We start from the raw sequence: 21,131 nt of genomic DNA on the forward strand, positions 1-21,131 counted from the left end.
TTATTTTTTATTTTTAAATAAAACTCTTTGATTTTATCGTATGTTTAGAAATCCTAAAAGATGAACTATAGTGAACTATTTCTTCGGATCCTCCACAATTTTTTTCTATCTAGGCCGGATCCTCTCGAAACACTACAAAAAAAAAGGTCATTTGGGTCGCCGCTAATGAGGTAAAAGTGGCCGCTATTTACAAATAGCGGCGACAAGTGGCCGCTATTTAGTGGCCACAAGTAATTGGCCACTGATGCTAAATAGTGGTGACTTCTAGGGTCGCCGCTAATGACTTTTTTTGTCGCCGCAAAAATAGTTTAAAATGGGCTGTGGATTGCCGCTAATGAGAGGTCATTAGCGGCGACATGGTGTCGCCACTAATTCTATGTCATTAGCGGCGACCATGAAGTCACCGCTAATGGGCTATCATTAGCAGCGACCTTAAGTCGCCGCTAATGAGATAAGAGAATTAAAAAAAAAAATTAAAAAGATCAATAACAGCGACCTAGAGTCGCTGCTAATGATATGAGAATTGAAAAAAATAAAATAAATAAATAAATAAATTCAAAACAAAAAAAAAAATTTTTGCTAATAATATTTGCAAATTGATAAAAAAAACAAATAGCTTTTATTATATATAAATTATCGGAAATCAAAATAATGTTCATGGAACACACTGATCCCCCAAATAGAGGTAAATAATATTAGCAAGCACAAACAATGGTGCTAGCAACCAACTATCAATATCCAATTGTGTATGGTAAAAGAGAAATAATAAGCATCCACTGCAATTCTGCATCTAAATAATAAGCATACCAACTACCAATATCATATTTCATCACAAAATACCTCGTCACATTGGTAAATATTGAATTCCTCATGATGTACCAATAGATTTTAACACACAATGCCCACTTCATAAGCAGGTAAGCTACAATTTCTCAGCAATTTCAGTATGTAAAAATGCATGAAGAATCTACAGGACTTTAAGCGAACAACAAAGAGTGAGAAATTCTTGTACCTAATATACACCACAAAACTAAGAGTTAGGAAGACAATACATAAAGAAAGAACATCATAGAAAGTACCTTGCCCATACTCTAAATACAGCAGTACTCAAAGCAAAAAAGATATGCTGTTCCTGAACAGAAGTTCAAGTGACTTCAAGCATATATCTTTGTTCTTCTTCTGTTTACTACCAACATCTGATTGCATTTTCACCTAAAACACCATGGAAGCAGTCGTTTAGTCATGAGTGTGCTGCCACATCAATGAAACTAACTTATGTGAATAATCTGGAAAAAGACATGTTACCACACTCTCACACTTTCTCTGAACCACTATTCAATTCCACCCAAAGCCTAAATTGAACCATAAAGCACTAATATGCTTAAACTGAATAAAGCTCAATAAAGCCTAAATTGAACCATAAAGACATGTTACCCATTAAAGCTCTAGCCTAAACTTAACTCCCTCCAAATCATGAGAGTGCATCTTTCCCTCCAATCCCACCAAAGAATACCCACGAAAACTAGTTCACTCTCCAGATCAACCAAAACCTGAGATTAAAACCAAAACCCCGGAAAGCATGACAATCCCAAAACAACAAAACCTGAGATTCAGACCCAAATTCAACCCATAAAGCAGAACAATCAAACCAAAATGACTGAGATGAAGGATTGAGAAAAACCTGAGATTCAGAAGCTTGCAAGTCTCGTTGATGTTGGTATCGAGTGATAAAAATACGAAGAGCAAGACTTTGTATCAATCTCAAGTGCTGAGGTTGACTAGCTTAATAAAGTCACTCGCCAATTCTTCAATCCCAACAATTAGGAACAATAGGTCTGGCTTCAAAGGAGATCATGTGGCTCTCTTATCAAATGCAATTAGGAACAATGTTTGGCTTCATGCGGCTGCTTCAACATTCTTCTGCTACTTTTTTCCCTGTTTGGCCATGATTTTAATACTAATACTACAACTCTCCTTTCCTAAGAAGAAGAATCTCATACAGCATTGACCAGGATGATAAGAAATTATCAATATCATGAATAGAAGACAATCATGGAAACCATGTTAAAAGCAGGATAATTCCACTACGTAGGATAATTCACAACCGTAGGATAATTCCACTACGAAAACTTTTTAATGTAAATTGCTAGTCAAGAACATGTTGTGGCTCAATGGATACTGAAATCAGCTTAAATGCTCTCCATAATTTTGGTGAAGCATCAATAAACTTGTATACTTTGTATACTTGATTGTGGATGGACAAATTTGCATAATCTCAACAATTTAGAATATGATCAAAATTTATAATCTTTCCAGGCTACCAAATCAACTCAAAAAGAGTGAAAAAACAAAGCTAGTAGTACATATATCCTATTATCTTAGTTTCAGTACCAAGAAAAGCTACCAATACACAACCAAATAAGTTGTAATTGTTAGTGTAGAATAGAATTGAGATGTCAGCGACTTAGAGTTGGCCAGTTTCAAGTTTCAAATCACAAATAGTCCTAATTGTTTGTGTGTTTGCGCAGGCATTTATTGTTTTTCTATTAGAACAAAAAGGAAAAGTTAATATATTATTTATTGTTTTCTATCAGGCACTAACATTATTTGTTGGGTGTACATGTAGTTTTCTTCACTCACAAATGCAGAAGAACGAGAGCAAACAAAAAACAAAAACAAAATCTAGGAAAACCAAACAACAGGAAAGAAAAAACAAAAAGATACCAATCCCGTGTAGAAACCAATCTGGGCTTCGTCCCACCAAACAACGCCAATCGTCCTGTACCGTACAACTCGCACACCATGGTGTAGGGCTGGGCAAAGATCTTGATGAGTGACTTGATTTACTGTCTTTAGATTCAGATGATAGCTGTGAGGCGGTGGGAATAGGAGCTAATTGTTTTTCCTGATATGTGAAGAATCATGATTCCAACGCCCTAGATTTTTTGAATATGCTCCAATTCCTCTGTTTCTTCTGTGCTTTAGCCGGTTCTGCTACTTTTGCATCTGAAATTTAACAACAGAGAAATACTGAGAGAGAAAAATGAAGAAAATAATGGTGAAGAAGGTGGGTATTTAAATTTCTATAAAGGATTAAGATAAAATGATAAGTATATACCTGGATCAATCGAAGAAGCTGGAGTGTTTGAATTTTCACTCTGTCGAGGCGGATGCGACGGAGAGACAGCTTCGCTGGTGGCCGAAGACCTGGCCGGAATGAGAGAGAGGGTGAGCTAGGGAGGGAGAGCAGCGGGACCGAAAGTTGGGAGAGTAGCGGGAGAGAGATCGAGAGTGATGAGGGAGGTGAGTGAGGGGTGTTAGGGATTTTGGCGTTTTGAAGGTTTGGGGAAAAACAGACCCGCTTTACGAAATGTTTGGTCCGAAAATTTTAGAAATTCCGCCACTGGATGGCGCTCTAATTTTCGCACTCAATAGCGGCAACCTTAGTTGCCTCTAATGAGCCTCCAATAGCGGCGACCCAAGTGTCGCCACTATTGAGGCTAATTTTTATTTTTTTTAAAAAAAAATTATAGTTACAATTTTTTAATTTTTATTTATTTTATTTATTTTTGTTTTTCTTTATTTTCTCTTGTAATATGTTTTTATTATTATAATATTAACTAATAATTTCCATTTAATAAATTTTTATGATAAAGATCATTAAATTGATATTTATCTTATAATTAATTATAAGATCAATACAAAGTCCAAAGATAATATAAGATCAATATAACTAATGCACTAAGATAATATAAAAAGCTTATAGTTCAATTGAATGTTCGATTTAACCTTTAATTGTATCCAGTTTGATTGATCAATTGATCTTATCATGATCAATCTAACTAATTCACTAGGATCAATCGGATGTTTAATCAATCAATTGATTCTATTACGATCAATCGAACAAATTCACTATGATCGATTAGATTTTCGATCAGATCTCTGATCTTATCACGATCAATCGAACTAATTCACCAGGATTGATTGGATGTTTAATCGATCAGATTTTCGATTGAACATTTGATTGATCATTTGATCCTATCACGATCAATCGAACTAATTCACTAGGATCGATCGGATATTTGATCGATCATTTGATCCTATTACAATAAATCGAACTAATTCACTAGGATCGATCGGATGTTCGATCGAACATTTGATCCTATCACGATCAATCGAACTAATTCACTGGGATCGATCGGATGTTTGATCGATCATTTGATCCTATCCTGATCAATCGAACTAATTCATTAGGATCGATCGAATGTTTGATCGATCATTTGATCCTATCACAATAAATCGAACTAATTCACTAAGATCGATCGGATGTTCGATCGAACATTTGATCCTATCACGATCAATCGAATTAATTCACTAGGATCGATCGGATGTTTGATCAATCATTTGATCCTATCCTGATCAATCGAACTAATTCATTAGGATCGATCGAATGTTTGATTGATAATTTGATCCTATCATGATCAATCAAATTAATTCACTAGGATCGATCAGATGTTTGATCGATCATTTGATCCTATCACGATCAATCGAATTAATTCAGTAGAATCCATCGGATGTTCGATCGATCATTTGATCATATCTTAATCAATCGAACTAATTCACCGGGATCGATCGGATGCTTGATCTATCATTATCAATCGAACTAATTCATTAGGATCGATCGGATGTTTGATCCTATCACGTTCAATCGAACTAATTCATTAGGATTGATCGGATGTTTGGTCAAAGATTTGATCCTATCACAATCAATCGAACTAATTCACTAGGATCGATCAGATTTTGGATCGAACATTTGATCCTATCACGATCAATCGAACATTTAAATAATAATAAGAAATAGAAAACTTCAACAATATTATAAAAAAAATTAATTAATTTTTCTAAGCGTTTTAATTTAATAGTAAAATTTGTTTTATTTAAAAGAAAAAAATATATATATTTATTTTTATATAAAATAAGAATAGAAAATAGAAAAAAAGAACAAATTCACCAATAATTAATATAAAAGAAATAATGACATATTATTGAAGGTGAATTTTTGGGAAATAAATTTTTTCTATTATATATGTAGGGTCAATAGCATCACCCCAATATTTATTTATTTTTTTAATTAATTAATTAATTAATAATTTTTTTATTTTTTATTTTTTCAGGGGTCAATAGCGGCGATGATAAAGTTGCCGCTATTGACCACTCATCAGTGGCAACTCTCAGGAGTCACCACTATTGACCCTCATTTACGACGACTTTATAGTTGCCGCTAATTAGCTTTTTAATTTTTTTTATTATTTTTTCTCATGTCAGTAGCGGCGACCTTAAAGTCGCCACTATTGACTACTCATCAGCGGCGACTCTCAGGAATCGCCGCTGTTGACCCTCATTAGAGGCGATTTTATGGTCGCCGCTAATGAGCTTTTTAATTTTTCTCATGTCAATAGCAGCAACCTTAAAGTCGCCGCTATTGACTACTCATCAGCGGCGACTTTCTAGTCGCCGCTAATGAGCTCTTTAATTTTTTTTTTAATTATTATTTCTCATGTCAATAGCAGCGACCTTAAGGTCGCCACTATTGACCACTCATCAGCGGCGACTCTCAGGAGTTGCCATTGTTGACCCTCATTAGCGGCGACTTTGTGGTCGCCGCTAATTGTATCTTATTAGCGGCAACAATAGTCGCTGCTATTGATGTTCAATAGCGGCAACTCCTTTGAGTCGCCGCTAATAATGGTCAATAGCGGCGACTAAGGGTTGCCGCTATTGTTGTTGCTGCTAAATAATATTTGTTTTTTGTTTTTAGCGGCCACTATTCCAATGAGAGGTCATTAGCGGCGACTTCTAAAAGTCGCCGCTAATGACCCCTCAATAGCGGCGACTTTGGGGTCGCCGCTATTTGTTTGGTCGCTAAAGACTATATTGCTTGTAGTGAAATGAGTAGAAAAATTATTCTCTATGAATTTGCTAAAAAGGATGAAATATCCTAAAAGTTCATGAACTTGCATATATATATATATATATAGCAACTCCTTTCCTTCTCCCTTTTCAATTTTTTCAAAAATCAAATCAACATCCTTTCAGAACTTTTCTTTTTGGGAAAAATATAAAAAAGCCCCCCAAACTACCAGCCGTTTTCGATTTAACCCCCTAATGTTCCAAAAGTGATAAAGTAGCCCCCTAAACTACCAAACTATTGCATTTTGGCCACTCCGTTAGTCAAAACCGTCAGTTTGGACGGAAACTGCAAAACGACGTCGTTTGTTACAGGTAAGTTACTACAATGCCCTTTTGGGAAAAATATAAAAAAGCCCCCCAAACTACCAGCCATTTTCATTTTAGCCCCATAATATTCAGAAAGTGATAAAGTAGCCCCCAAACTACCAAACAATTGCAATTTGGCCACTCCGTTATTCATTACCGTCAAATATGATGAAAAATTTAAAACTACATCGTTTTGGCAATGGTAAGTTACCAAAATGCCATTTTTGGAAAAAAAATATCATATTAAAACAAGCAAGCAAAACGACGCCGTTTTGCTTGAAATTAGGGTTTCCTTACACTTACCAAAATGATGCCACTTTGGTAAGTGTTAGGAATTAAAAGAAAAAACCCTAGACCCCACGCAGGTGACCCACGAAAAAACCCCCAACCCCAGTTTATCTTTCTCCCCAAAACCGCCGGCCACCACGTCATCTATCTCCGACAGCCTGTAAATCTTACCCATAACTCAATCTTTTTATTGTATTTCATGGTATAGCTGTCGGATCGGTGTTGTTTATCTACGAACGTGATTTTTCTGTTTGATTTCTACAATGGGTAAGAATTTTTCGGTGGCGCTTCGTAGCTAGTGGATGGTGTGGCCGGCGGTGATGGATGGTGGTGGCAGGGGCAGTCGTTTTGAGAGAAAGAGAGAGAGGGGCGTTGCGTTTTTTTCACTTGAGGGAGAAGGTTGCCGGAGATAGAACGATGTGGTGGTCGGCGGTTTGGGGGAGAGAGATAAACTGGGGTTGGGGGTTTTTTCTGCGTGGTGTCTAAGGTTTTTTCTTTTTATTCCTAACACTTATCAAAACGGCGCCGTTTTGGTAAGTGTAAGGAAACCCTAATTTCAAGCAAAACGGCGCCATTTAGCGTGCTTGTTTTAATATGATTTTTTTTTTCTAAAAGGGCATTTTAGTAACTTACCATTGTCAAAACGACATAGTTTTGAATTTTCCATTATATTTGACAGTAATGACTAACGGAGTAGCCAAATTGCAACTGTTTGGTAGTTAGGGGGCTACTTTATCACTTTCTGAACATTAGGGGGCTAAAATGAAAACGGCTGGTAGTTTGAGGGGCTTTTTTATATTTTTCTCAAAAGGGCATTGTAGTAACTTACCCGTAACAAACGACGTCGTTTTGCAGTTTCCGTCCAAACTGACGGTTTTGACTAACGGAGTGGCCAAAATGCAATAATTTGGTAGTTTGGGGGGCTACTTTATCACTTTTGGAACATTAGGGGGCTAAATCGAAAATGGCTGGTAGTTTGTGGGGCTTTTTTATATTTTTCCCTTTCTTTTTTCTTCTTTAAAATCAATATCTTATTTTATTTTATTATTATTAAAAAAAAATCACAATAAATTTATCTATGAGCATGTGAAGCTCAACTGCCAAGAAAGTAGGGCGAACAGTCTACAGGGAGGGAAGTCAAATGGGAATTTTTAAGTGGAAAAGTTATTGAGGCTGGTGGACCCGACGTCTTCATAGGGTAAATCCACGTCGGTCATCCATGTCATGCGTGCATTGACTTTTTAGTCACGAAAACGCCCCACCTCCGTTTCTTCGCAATTTCGCAAACATCCTATCGGAAAAAGATTATCCTCGACTGCATAAATGGTCATAGACAATAACTAATGACCGTTTACGACCACAAATCCTCAATGTTGCCACTTTATGGTCATCATCAAAAAGTAAAAACCACCTTCATCGTGAGCTACACGTTGTTGCTAAAAAGAAAGAGGAAAGGGGAGCGGTTGAGTGCTCATCGACCTCATACTTTATCTCTCTCACTTTTATGGGTTTGGGGGTGGGGGGGTTGGAGGGGGGTGTGCGCTTTTGAGAATAAAAAATGAATATTGAAGATAGAATAAATTTTAACCCTGATAAAAAAAAAAAAATAAAAAAAAAAAATAAAAAATAATTCAATGACTTAATAGAATAATTCTATAAATCACTTTATCATTCTCCTCCCGTGTGCCGATTCTATGTGGTACATGAAATCGGGGATGGGAGGAGGATGAGGAAAATGTGTCTAAAATTAATAGGGTTTAGTATGGTAAAACCGTGACAGGAAGAATAGGGTGAGAGATATGGGGAGTTTCAGAAGATGTAAGGAAGGAGACACAGAAAATTTAGGGATACAACTGAAAGGAGAAGGGAAGAGTGTTGATAGGGGGCATAAAGCTTGATGACGGGAAAATGAAGGGCGTGGATGAAAGTAGCGTAAAAGAGTTGTCATAGCTAGCAGCAGTTAATGTGGCAGGTGTTCAAGGTTTTTTAGACATTCCTATAATTGTTCTAGCATTAAAGGGGTTAAATGAATCAATGGTTGCTCGAGTATTTTAGAAAGCCACAAAAGTTAATTAATTGGTATTTGGTAATAAATCTTTTACGAAGAGAAGAGATGAATACCAAGTTAATAACAATTTGGGGTCAAAATTAGAATTTACAAACCTGAATGAACTTTATTATTTTCTAATTCAGAAATCTGTTTACATGTCGTGTTGTTCATCTTCTATTATGCATCAAGCAGTATCATTAAAAATGTTTGATAGAGCCGCAACAAGAAGCTCAAATGCATGAGCTTACCTCATCAAAATCAAGTAAAGTTCCCATTTCGAAATACACGTTAAGTCATTTTTGTTCTTTGGATCTATTGGATAGGCATAGGCATACCATCCTGCAAGATCTTGATCTTTGAATCCTCGGTGGCTAGCATTCATATTTTTCTTCTCCCTTCATTTTGAAAAATTTACTACAATAATTAGTTGTCTATATATGGAACCCTGAGGATGGGTAACCGAGATATAGGAGAGTAAAATTGGGGTCTAATAATGCGTATGGTACCAAATAAAGCGATGTAGCCTATAACATTACATTAAATAAATACTCATGATTCATACAGATTGAGAAGATAATAATGGTTGGACGTCTCTAGATGAGGTTGACATTGATGATGATGGAACATCCCATGGCTCGTACATATCTACTCGGACATATTCAAGCTCTTTGTAGTCTTGTTGAAGGGTCGGAGCTTTTTGCAACATTTGAACTGCCTCCAACTCCATTGCGACTTCTCTCATTGTAGGTCGTTTCTTCCCATTTAAGTGCAAGCACCTTTTTGCGAGGTTTGCGACCGCAACGATCTCTTCTTTTTTACTTTCCTTCAAAACTCTACTATCAAGAACATCAAACAAATTGTTCTCCTCCATGGATTGAATGAAATATGTGGCTAAACTTTTGGATTCTTGCGTCCTTGTTGAAGAGATCGCTTTTTCGCCAGTTAACAGCTCAGCAAGGACAACACCGAAACTATAAACATCACTCTTTTCTGTAAATTGGCTTGACTGGAAATACTCAGGGTCCAAGTATCCAAAAGTGCCATGCACTATATATATATATATATATATATATATATATATTATTTTGTGTCTTGCGAATATTTTAAATGTAAGGCTTTAAAGAGCATTGAATGAAAATTGTCACACATTGATTTTGTTGACATTTATAAGGCCCAACAAACTCAAGCTATTAAATGAGCTATGCTAGGGTACACCCTAGTGCATGCTATAGTACGTTGTGAAGCATTGGACGCACGCGCGCGCGCATGGCATGTGCTGTAAGGCACTAGTGGGGCCTTGATGACGCACTTGGCACTTAGCTCGGAGCGATCTGATCATGACCATTCATTTTTGGATGGTCAAAATCGTTCGATCTAGTGGTTTGATTTAAACCATATGATGCTTCTTAAGTAGATCCAGTGGTTGGATCTACCAAACTGTTGATCTACAAATTGAGATTAAATAATTAAGATTTAAGATTGAGATCTACTAGATAATTATTTAGTCTAACGGTCATATTTAAGTGTCAGTTGGATTATCAATTTACAGCAATTTATTTTCGAAATTCAAAACAGCAGTTTATTTTTGAAATTCAAAACAGGAATTTAATTTTGACAAATATTTTCGCAAGGAAAGTGACTTCGTAATACATCTTAGGAGCTTTTTCGTTTTCAGTATTATCCCATATTTGTATAACAATCTTAAGAAAATATTTTTGCTTCAATGGCACCACAATCCCTAAAAGAACTTGCTGCTGATTTCACCAAACTCGACCGTTGTTGTCTCGAATACTACATAAATTAATGGGGAAAATGCAGTTTACCCCTCCTGAAGTTTCAAAAATTTTTCAATTTTAACCCCAAAGTTCAAAAATTGGCAATCTATCCCCCTGAAGTTTCAAAAATTGGCAATTTAAACCCTCCGTTTAATTTTTTCGTCTAAATGGACAGAAATCTATGAAATTACATCATTACCCTTAGGCTTTTTTTAAAAAATTTCCGTCCAATTTAACGGAAGGTTTAAATTGCCAATTTTTGAAACTTCAAGAGGGTAGATTGCCAATTTTTGAACTTTGGGGTTAAAATTGAAAAACCTTTGAAACGTCAGGGGGGTAAACTGTATTTTTCCCTAAATTAATAGATAATAATCGGTACGTTTTAACTCTCAAGTGCACAAGATCAAAACAATCGTATAGGGTGAGATCATTCCCACGAGGATCGTTGATTTTGTTTGAATTGATTTTCTAAATTAAAATATCAAAATTGTCACGAAATTGATATAATGAAAAGAAACAAAAATAATGAAAGTGTTAGGGTTTCGACAACCACCACTAATCAGACTAATTAAGATAACAATATGTCAATGCGCCAATCATACCGATATATTTAATGTTTGCCAACCTAAAGGAATAGATTTCTATAAGTAACGAATTAGGTGTGGGAGTATACTCTAACTCTTTTCCTTCTTAAAGGATTTAGCATGGGTGTATACTAAGTTGTTCTTTAAGAAAGCATAAATCTATGAAAATTGACAAACACATGGAGCCTAGGACATGGGTGTATACTCCCGGTTTTTCATGTTGATTATTTCAAGAACCTGTGGGGAGATTATTTTGTCACTTTATTAAGCCCAGGACTCAATCATCCAAATTGACTTATATAACTAATCCATACCACATGCATATGTTGATCAGGCACATTCATATGAGGAATTCAATTAAACAGAAAATAATCAAGTTAAATATCCCAAAATATGATTGTAACAAAGGCGCCAATATTGAAATCCTAAAAAGACATTATTATGGCTTCAATCTAGCCTCTAACTAAGAGTTAGTTACACATAATTTAAATAAAACTAAAAGAAAAAGGGAAAAAGAAACCGGATAACAACTCTTGGAAATAGCCTCCAAATTCTCCTCCCCAAAGTAAGTCTCTTTCTATGAGGCTTAGGGGTCTATTTATAAGCTTTTGGAAGACCCTAGAAACCATAGTAAAATCGCAAGTCTAAGTCCTATTACAACTAGGACTTTGAAGTCCTATTTTGGAAAGAAAAATGAGTCTTTGGCCGCATCAGATTTTCTTCCAGCGCATGAGTGCGCTCGATCGCACACCTGCGATCGATCTCTGTTGTTGGGATCTGCTCTCGAGCCTAGGTGTAGTGCGCTCGAGCGCTAAACTTGAATACTTGCTCTTGGTCCAAAACTTCTAGCTTTTCTCAATTTTGTCCTTTAAGCCTGATACTTTCTAAATTGCTTCCTTTTATCCAAAAACCTAGAAAATAAAAACAGAAAATAAAAAAAGGAAATAAAATAGCACAAAATAACAAGACTAAGAAATTAACAAAATATAAATTAAGGGCTAAAATATGTATATTTTGGCACTTATCAACCGCTTTTATGGAATTTCCTTCAAGAGGTGGCAGAAGAAGATGCATTTCCTCCTTGCTGGAATTAGGGTGGCTTACGTGCTAACAACTCCGAAGCCAGTAGCACGTGAGAACAAGACGATTGCTGAGACTCAAGCAAGGATGAAGTGGGAGCAGGATGACTGCATCTACAAGGGCCACATCTGCAACGCTATGGCGAATTCTCTGTTTGACATCTACAAAAGCAAATGGACAGCCAAAGATGTTTGGGATGCACTCGAGGCTAAGTATCTTTTAGAAGATGCTACAAGTAAGAATTTTTTGGCTTCTAAATTCATGAATTATAGAATGATAGATGCTAGGCCTATTGTTGAACAATTTAATGAGATTCTGCATATTTTGAGTCAATTTAGTCAGCATAACATGAAGATGGATGAGGAATTTGTTGTCTCATCCATCATTGACAAACTTCCTTCTTCCTGGAAAGATCAAAAGAAAATTTTGAAACATAAAAAGGAAGAAATAACTGTTGATCAGTTAGGCCAACACTTTCAGATTGAGGAAGAATTGAAGAAAAAAGACAATGAAGAACAAGGGTTTCTGTCCTCGAAACTGCATATGGTGGAGGAAGGTTCTTCTTCAAAGAAACCCTTTTAGAAGCAGAGGATGAATTTTTAGAACCAAAACCAGAACTAGAAACGTGATAAAAAAGAGAAATTTGCTTGCTATCATTGCGGTAAACCAGGACACTTCAAGAAGGATTGTCGTTTTCCAAAGAAGAAACAGCAAGCTTTTGACTCGAAAGAGTTTGTGGCCATGATATCCAAGAATTTTATGCTCAAAGAAGATGGACGAATTTCCAGAACCAAAACGAGAACCAGAACCGTGATAAGAAAGAGAAATTTGCTTGCTATCATTGCGGTAAACTAGGACACTTCAATAAGGATTGCCGTTTTCTGAAGAAGAAACAGCAAGCTTCTGACTCGAAAGAGTTTGTGGCCATGATATCCGAGAATTTTATGCTCGAAGAAGATGGTTCGTGGTGGATAGACTTATGCGCTTCAAAGCATGTCTGCAAGGAGAAGAGTCTATTCAAGACCTTTGAAGTAGTGGAGGATTACTGTGTTCTCTTCATGGGAAATTCCACCATTACTGTTGTGAAAGGAAAAGGAACAGTGAATCTGGAATTCACTTCTAGGAATGTTCTTACTCTTACTCATGTTTATTATGATGTTCCTGAAATTAGGAAGAACCTCGTGTCTGGGTGTCGTCTTAATAAATTTGGATTTAAGTGTCTTTGAGTCAGATCAGTTTGTGCTGACCAAAGGCGGTACATTTGTTGGGAAGGGTTATCTATTTGAGGGTGTGTTTAAACTTTATTTGATTAATAAAGTGAATGTTTTTGCTTATATGATTGACTCTATATCTTTGTGGCATAATAGATTAGGACAAGTTGATACTAGAAAATGGCATGATATGTCTGTTTTAAATTTGATTCCTCATTCTATGAATGATATGGTTGATCAATGTAAAGTTTGCTTGAAAACGAAGATTACCAGAAAATCTTTTCCAAAAATTGGTAGATCTTCTATTTTATTGCAACTTGTGTATAGTGATGTTTGTGACATGCATAGTAATCCTACAAGTCAATGCCATACTCCTGATTGAACCCCTTAGCCATAAGACATGCCTTGTATCGCTCAATAGACCCACCAGATTTTGTCTTAATCTTGTATACCTACTTGCACCTTACAACAATTTTGTGTGAAGGTAAATTAACTAAGTCCCAAGTATGGGTTTTGGAAAGGTCATTAAGTTCTTCGGACATAGCATTCTGTCAAACAGGGTTAGTATGAGCCTCACGGAAAGAATGAGGTTCATGTAAAGTAGCAAGAGCAGAATAACAGTGATAATCATGAAGATGGGAAGGAAGAGCTGTTACCTGAATAGAACGACGAGGGAAAGAGAGATCAAGCTCAAGAGTAGATGGATCAACAGGCGGGGTAGGGGCATTGAGGTCAACCGTCGTAATGTCGTCTGGAGAGCTTCGAGACAACATTAGAATTTGCATTATCCAACATGCCAACACTGGCCAACTTCATCAGACTGTAATAGTCAAAATATGGTGGTGAGCGGCAAGTGGATGGAGAGGGAGGAGCAGGAGGAGGAAAAGGGTGAGGACACGAAGTGCGGGAACACTCGCTGGGAGGGAGAGAACATTGCACGTAGGTGGGACTCCAGGTCGTCTAAGCCACCCATGTGTGCTCGAGCCTAGTTGCTTGCGCGATGTGGGCTCGAACCCAGTTCCGCTAGTAGCTTCTCAAAGTGCGTTTTAAGCCTAAAATCAATAGTATTTCTTGTATTCTCCCTAAGAACCTGAAAACACTAAAACAAAACAAAATCAAATCGATAACAATGCTAAAGAATTAACATATATGAGTTAAGGGGCTTAAATGTGCAACATTCAGCGCTCATCAATTATGTTTCTCATGTTGAGTGCACCTAGTAATTAATCAGTTGGCCATAGAACATTCGCGACCATAGGTGATGTCAAATCCCAAAGGTTGGAAATGCCTATGAGGCATAATTGTATGTAAAGCCATAATAAAATAGAGAAGTAAAGCTTATTGAGTTCAAAAAAGGAAGTTTTAATTCAGAGTAACTTAATTTATGTTGTATATTAAATTATGTTCTCCCTTAGTATTTTCATCAAATGAATTTAATCCTTTGATTGGGAGTATTACTTGCTAAGCCTTTCACTTATTTTTGTTTTTTTTCTTTCCCTCTTAAGTTATAAAGAAAATGTAAGCTATGGGGGCCATTTATGCATGTTCAGCCTTATTTTCTTTAAGTATACTTTTGGGCTAATTGTCTTCCTCCCGCTAAACTAATACTCATTTACACATTACCCCCATGAACTACCACATGTCACACTCGACGACCTTAAACTACAATTTTCTTACAAAAAATCCAACCATTAGTCAAAATCATTAAAAGGACATGAAATGACGACAATACCCTAAGTTAGAAACTAAATTTACTTAAATATCTTTAAAGTTAAAATTTAAAAGAATGGATATTAGAAAAAAAAAAAAAAAAAAAGAAGCAACCAAAAGGGGGAAAAAACACATATGGGTGGCTGAACCACTCCTAACACTTGAGGGGTGATGGTTAGACCACCCCTAGGTGGTTCGGGGTTGGCTGAATGCTTGAGGGTCAGTGGCGGAGCAAGACAATTCATATTGGGGGTGCCGCTAAAATTTTTTTAGCATCCTAAAATTTTCTCCATGCCAAAAATTTGGTAATTCACACAATATATGCATCACAAAAAAAAATATCTATAAAAGTTCATAAATATGTGCTCAAATTGATATATTAGAAATGTAACATGTCGACACTATATATATCAAAAAGACAGAAATACAAAAAAAAAAAAAAAAAAAAAAGTGTCTAGAACTGCACTTTACGGTCTCTGAGAAGTACAAAATCATCAAGTATCGAATCTAAATCGAAGCTCTCAGCAAGTTAAATCAATCAATTCATAAACCTAAAGTTTATTCATGAACCTAAAATTTTCAAGTTAAATCACGACCTCATAAGAGACAATCAAAGTTTATAAACATTAAACAACAAAATAAACAATCATATGGATATTAAAGTTTACCATGCATATGTATTAAATAAGGATTTTTTTTGGTTACCATACATATGTATTAAGTTTCGGTATTATTAAAGTTTACCATACACAGCAGCATTCAAGGAATTTTTTTATTTATTTTTTTAATTTTTGGGAATTTTTTTTTTTTTTAAAAAAAAAAAAAATCTTAAAGGCCTATGTGGCTCCGCCACTGTTGAGGGTAGCTTTGCCACCCTTAGTGGTGCTTCAGTGACCACCCCTGTTCCTTTTTAAATTTTGTTTTTCTAATATTATATTTTTTTTATTTGAGGGTTTCTCTTGTTACATCTAAAAAAATGCATATTTTGTCTTATTTAATGATCTTGACTAACATAGGGATTTTGTTATTGCCCTAAAATGGTAGTTTAAAATGGTTGAGTGTGACAAATGATGGTTCATAAGGATTAAGGACAATATGTAAATGAATGGTAGTCTTGGAAGGAAAAAGATAATTAACCTTATATTTTTAGTTGTGCCTTGGGACACTATGATGACATTTATGACACTATGTTTAATTTTTATTGACCTATAAGGTTTTTATGTTGACCTTACATTTTCGCATTTAATGTTTTTCATACTACCATTTACTTGTAGCAAAGATTAAGGCTCCGTTTGGTTTGTGAAATAGACCCTTGAATTTTTTTTTTTTTTTTTTTTTTTGACATGTCCACACAAGGGAAGGGGGAAGGGGGATTCGAACTAGTGACATTCGCTTCATTAGGCGTGGTCCACAGCCGATTGAGCTACCCCTTGGGGACACCCTTGAAATTGAATGACTATTCATATAGAATAGACATTTTTTTATTTGATAGGGACATATTCCTAAGTATTGTTATTCTGGTGAGAATAACAATTCCCTTATGAAAAAGAATAGATTGCATTTGCCAAAAATAACATCCATATTATTTTTCATTTGTGACCACCCCCAGCCAATTTTGTGTGAGTGGTCAACCACCCACTTTATTTTAAAAGTTTTTATTTTTATGTTTTTTTTTAAAAAAATTGAGTTGGAAAAAAGAAAAAAATAAATAATGTAGAGTTTTTAGTAATTTGATTCAATTCCAATTTTAGATCATGTGTGTTGTTATCAAACTAAGGAATACGAAAAACTATTTCATTCCATTCTTTTCTATTCCCAGAAATAACGATTCTCTTTCCTAATGAAATACTCATTTCGCTAACCAAACGGGGCCGTGACTTCATCAATCTACTCTTAGATGCTCTTATTATTAAAAAAAAAAAAAAAATCGTGAATTGGTAATACCACATTATCCTACCATAATGAAATAATGGTAGGATAATGAAGTGGTATATAGCATTTCTTGGCTCTAAATGATTTGGGTCTCCTTATGTTCCTTTGGACCAATAAACCTAGCACTTACCGAACTAAAATTGATGTACACCTATCATGATAACATTCTTGTCTCGGTTTCTACTTTGTGTTCAATGTGGGTAAAGATTTACAAATCACTTGGTCGCAGAAGACCAGAGAAAGAGTAAAGATTTGACAGAAGATGTAAAAAAAGTTAGGTCACCGATGTCAGTGTCACAGTAACAGTACTCTACCATCGTACCTCTATCATATTTCAACCGAGTAGTCCATTTAAAGAAAAAAAATTAATAACAATAGACTCACTAGCTTTATATTAATATTTATTATTTCCAAAATCTTTCAAACAGATGACTTCATGGCCCAATGGATAAGGCGCTGGTCTACGAAACCAGAGATTCTGGGTTCGATCCCCAGTGAAGTCGCTTAATTTATTTTCACAGACATTTTGAAAGCTTTTGGGATGAGCTGTCACTCCTCTCAAATGCGTTTGCATTTTATTTTTATTTTTTAAAGGGACTTGCATTGCACTCACTATGTTGTGGCAGACTTTTTAACAAAGGAAATAAGAAAAGAATTTACTTTAATCCTGGAAAGAGGGGGAAAACACACACAAAATAGATGCACTTTTTTTTTTTTTTTCCTAAGCAAATGGAGAAAAAGGTTACAAGGGAGGATAAAATAGATGCACATTTTAAACGCAAAAAGCAAGCCCAATGGAGACAATGAGTCTTGAACTACACAAATTAGCAAGGCCAGAGGAGGGAGGAGCAGAGTATTCACTCATTGGTGCTGATTTTGTTCTTCCCTTGCAAGTAACAAGGTAATGGAAGCAAGCTACTACATCACAACTAGCATTTCATTAGAAAAGTTAAACGTCAATTTCTTAACTAAAAAGCTTTTATATTTCACTTCTCAATGCTAACAACTATTCACATTATTGAACAAGATCACTGAACTGATCAAGGGTGTTTACAATGTCTCTGAGGCATTTGATAAGCTTGTCTCCTTGACGTCTTGCAAAATCAGTTTGGCAGTCCTCAACATTCTTCACATCAGCAGCAGCCCCTAAGTCTACATTTTCAGAAACAATGGCTTCAATGAGTTCTGCATTCTCATGCAATTTCATAATCATCATCTGCTCCTGTTCTTCTATACTCATCGTCTCCTTTTCTTCCACATGATCTTCTTCATGGCGTTTCTGGTACTTTTCTTTGAAGCAACTTTCCTGAGGATTTTCTTCGGTTAGGCCATTCACAGGATCTTCTAGGAGTTTTTTCTGAGGCTTTTCTTCAGTGGGGCTTCCCGGAGGCTCTTCCCTTTTGTAGCTTATCAAAGGCTTTTCCTCTACACAGATTTTTGGAGATGTTAACCGCCTCCTTTGCCTTCTGGACCCTGGTGACACAACATTTTAAGAATACAGGTGGGGCATTCAGCAACACAAGTTCTAACAAGCAACTTGTGTTATTAAACGTTTTATTCGTTCCGAACAGAAGCATAACAATAATCAGATTTTGCAATACAAATGGTCATTCATTCACAATCCCCAAACTGAGGGACACCTACCTAAGCAAACTTGCTACTGCATCTTATGCATCTTACAGCCCACCCACTGAAACAGAAGCTATTTAAGAAAGATATGAAAATAACTGTTCATCTGGAGAAATCATAGGAAACAGAATAAAAGCTTTATCAGTTCTGTTATGATTTGGTCTTTCAGATGTCTCACAATTACTATTGTACTGCTTATCTATTTATATGCCTGTAAACTAGAATCACCCATCCATAATAAGAATGATTTCTGAGTAATTTATTAATCATTATGCTATGTATTGGAGGCCAGATCTGCCCCACCCACTTGAGCCATGATTTCTATATTGACAAATCGATGAAATCCCATCAATCATTATAGTTATCATACTTATCCCGCATTCTCTTGAATCCTTGGAGTTGTTTGTGTGACAGTCTAATGTTTCCTAGCTAGGTCTGAGCCCATTCATGGGCAGTTTGGCTCATCAGCAGCCCTCTATATGTGTGTAAGCCAAGCTGCCCATAACAATCAGCAAACAGAGCTTCAAATCCAGATATATCCTTTGGCCGGAAAAGATATGGGAGACCATAACATGTGGAACATAAAAACAATAGATGTTCAGGTTGAGGGAAAACAATTCTTGAAAGGACTCGATTCCTCTTCTCAACAAGTAATCTTCTAATTTTATTTTTCTTGGTATTCATATTGCATGTAAAAAAACAAATACAAAGCAAATTTCACGAAACATGTGTCTGTAAGAGACCATCTACCCGTCTGACTCCTACACAGAATTTGGGGGAGTTAGTTAACAGAAAAAGATAAATCTTCTCTACCATCAATGCAATATAACAGCAATAATCATGAAATCCTTTTTCTTTTTTTCTTTTTTTCTTTTTTTTTTTTTTTTTGTGGCTAAAACAGCATCATAAATTACACAGCATCAGGTAATAATTGCAAGTCACAGCCTTGTAGAACAATTCAGTGGACATCAAGAAAACAATAGGCAATTGCTAACAAAAGGAGACAGCAGAACTAAAATTTGCTCAAAATTCCGATATAATAAATAATTATCAAAACATATCAGCTAGATATTATCCATAAATGCCATTCTTGGAGATAACTATTTACAAACATTGAAGCAATTTTATTGGAAAACACCATTCTTGGTCTTGGAGATAAACCATACCTAGTTCTGCCACTACATCAAGCACCTCGATCTTTGCTTCTGGATCACTATCTGAGTCTGTATCCGATTTCTTCTCCTGTGCCCTTACAAGATCATCAACCGCTTTGAATAGCTCACCGTCAAAATTTTCTGGAAGCCCACATTCTCTTCTCCTTTCACTTTCCAGAGACCAATACAAACCACTCCCAGACTGCAACTCCCACTGCTTGATCTTGTTGTACTCAGATACCAAGGAGTCCCACTTCCTCCGGCACTGATTCAAAGTCCGCGGTTTATCCAAAGCAGTGCAGTTCGCTGCTATTATATTCCACATCTGATAGCTAGACAAAGCATTCAAGCAATCTGCTTCAACAGCAGCAATCTCATTCACAAGAATGAGTGCAGCCTCTACAGGCCACTCTGGAGCTGCCTGTGACCGAGTGCGTCTAGAGCCCGAAACACATAATTGTTTGCATTTTTCACTTTCCATTTTATGCTTCATGTCCTTCTTCTTAGGTCTCCTTTAGTTTTCAAAATTTTCAGCCTAATGGGTTGCTTTCATTTATTTTTCTCATTCAATCCAAGTCAATGCCTGTCATATAAAAATAGAGGACCAGTTTTTTTAGAAACTAAAATAGTTGATGAATCCCAGCAATGCTCAATTTAAAATCAAATAAAATAAATAAAAAATAAAAAGCTCCTTTCTTGAGCTTTCCATAGTGAGAAATGTAAAGCTTTCCTCTCAAGCCTCAACTAAGTCTAAATTAATTTCAGTAGTTTGCTTCTTAATTAGTAAATTTAGTGATTCATATCAAAAATCCAAAAGGCGTAATTATTTACAATTACTTTTTCTCTCCTCCTTTCCTCATCTTTCTCTGGGAATATCCATAATAGAACCTCATCGAATTTGATTACAAGAAGTCTAAGGATATAAGTAATGCAGCAATAATAATGAAAACAGTGATAAAAATGAGAATCAAAACAGCAATCAACGAATATAATCATCCAGTTAATATCTCTAGGCCAGTACCATTACTCGAAGCCATCAAACTCTTACCAAAACTAATGGATTCAATGGAAAAAAGCGAAAATGACAACATTTTTCAGAGAGATTCAAGGCAATCGGAAATCGGCCTTACCAACGCACAGCCCCATTCAGCAATAAGCCATCTCTGTGATCCTCAGCTTTGGGACTAGATGTGTCTGTGACTTCAATGGCAAACGGAAACGCCTAGAGAGAACGACATCTTCGTTCTTAACGTCGATTCTTGATGGGCTGGTCTGTGGGCTCTCAGTGATGTTTGAGGTTTGTCAATGTGGGCTGTTCCTAAACCGGTTTGATCTTTGCCCGCTCTTGAGCTGAGCATGTAGAAAAACAAAACAGGCTTTATTTTATAACTTTTTTTTTATAATTAAAATATTAAGAAAAACTCAAAATATAAAACACTCAA

At 35.9% G+C, this 21,131-nt stretch overlaps 1 protein-coding gene, 1 long non-coding RNA gene and 1 other non-coding gene across 4 annotated transcripts; 1 reads left to right on the plus strand and 2 right to left on the minus strand.

Moving 5' to 3' along the window:
- Positions 1 to 602: 602 nt before the first annotated feature.
- Positions 603 to 3,366, minus strand: LOC132172064 (uncharacterized). Of its 2 annotated transcripts, none has more exons than XR_015909121.1 (4): positions 3,119 to 3,366; positions 2,725 to 3,006; positions 1,682 to 1,935; positions 603 to 1,212 (listed from the first exon to the last, which is right to left on the minus strand). It is a non-coding gene; the product is annotated as an uncharacterized LOC132172064 (long non-coding RNA). The 2 variants fall into 2 exon arrangements; XR_015909120.1 differs by having other exon boundaries at positions 1,682 to 1,979.
- A 13,970-nt stretch (positions 3,367 to 17,336) lies between these two features.
- On the plus strand, positions 17,337 to 17,409 carry TRNAR-ACG (transfer RNA arginine (anticodon ACG)). Its single transcript has one exon. It is a non-coding gene; the product is annotated as a tRNA-Arg (tRNA).
- A 320-nt stretch (positions 17,410 to 17,729) lies between these two features.
- On the minus strand, positions 17,730 to 21,001 carry LOC132190285 (sequence-specific DNA binding transcription factor). The gene is made up of 3 exons (XM_059605227.2): positions 20,820 to 21,001; positions 19,702 to 20,272; positions 17,730 to 18,379 (listed from the first exon to the last, which is right to left on the minus strand). Exons 2-3 carry the CDS (start codon positions 20,180 to 20,182, stop codon positions 17,922 to 17,924), a joined length of 939 nt encoding a protein of 312 aa, XP_059461210.2. The 5' UTR covers positions 20,183 to 20,272; positions 20,820 to 21,001; the 3' UTR covers positions 17,730 to 17,921.
- Between the last annotated feature and the right edge of the window lie 130 nt (positions 21,002 to 21,131).

Source organism: Corylus avellana, chromosome 9 (genome assembly GCF_965113065.1).
Source record: "Corylus avellana chromosome 9, dhCorAvel1.hap1.2, whole genome shotgun sequence".
Lineage (NCBI taxonomy): Eukaryota > Viridiplantae > Streptophyta > Magnoliopsida > Fagales > Betulaceae > Corylus > Corylus avellana.

Bases quoted from the DNA above. Each gene is read 5' to 3' on its own strand.
- LOC132190285 (XM_059605227.2), bottom strand. From the start codon at position 20,182: ATGAAGCATAAAATGGAAAGTGAAAAATGCAAACAATTATGTGTTTCG. The intron at 18,380-19,701 runs GTATGGTTTATC...TTGTGTCACCAG, and splicing joins TGATGTAGTGGCAGAACTAG to GGTCCAGAAGGCAAAGGAGG.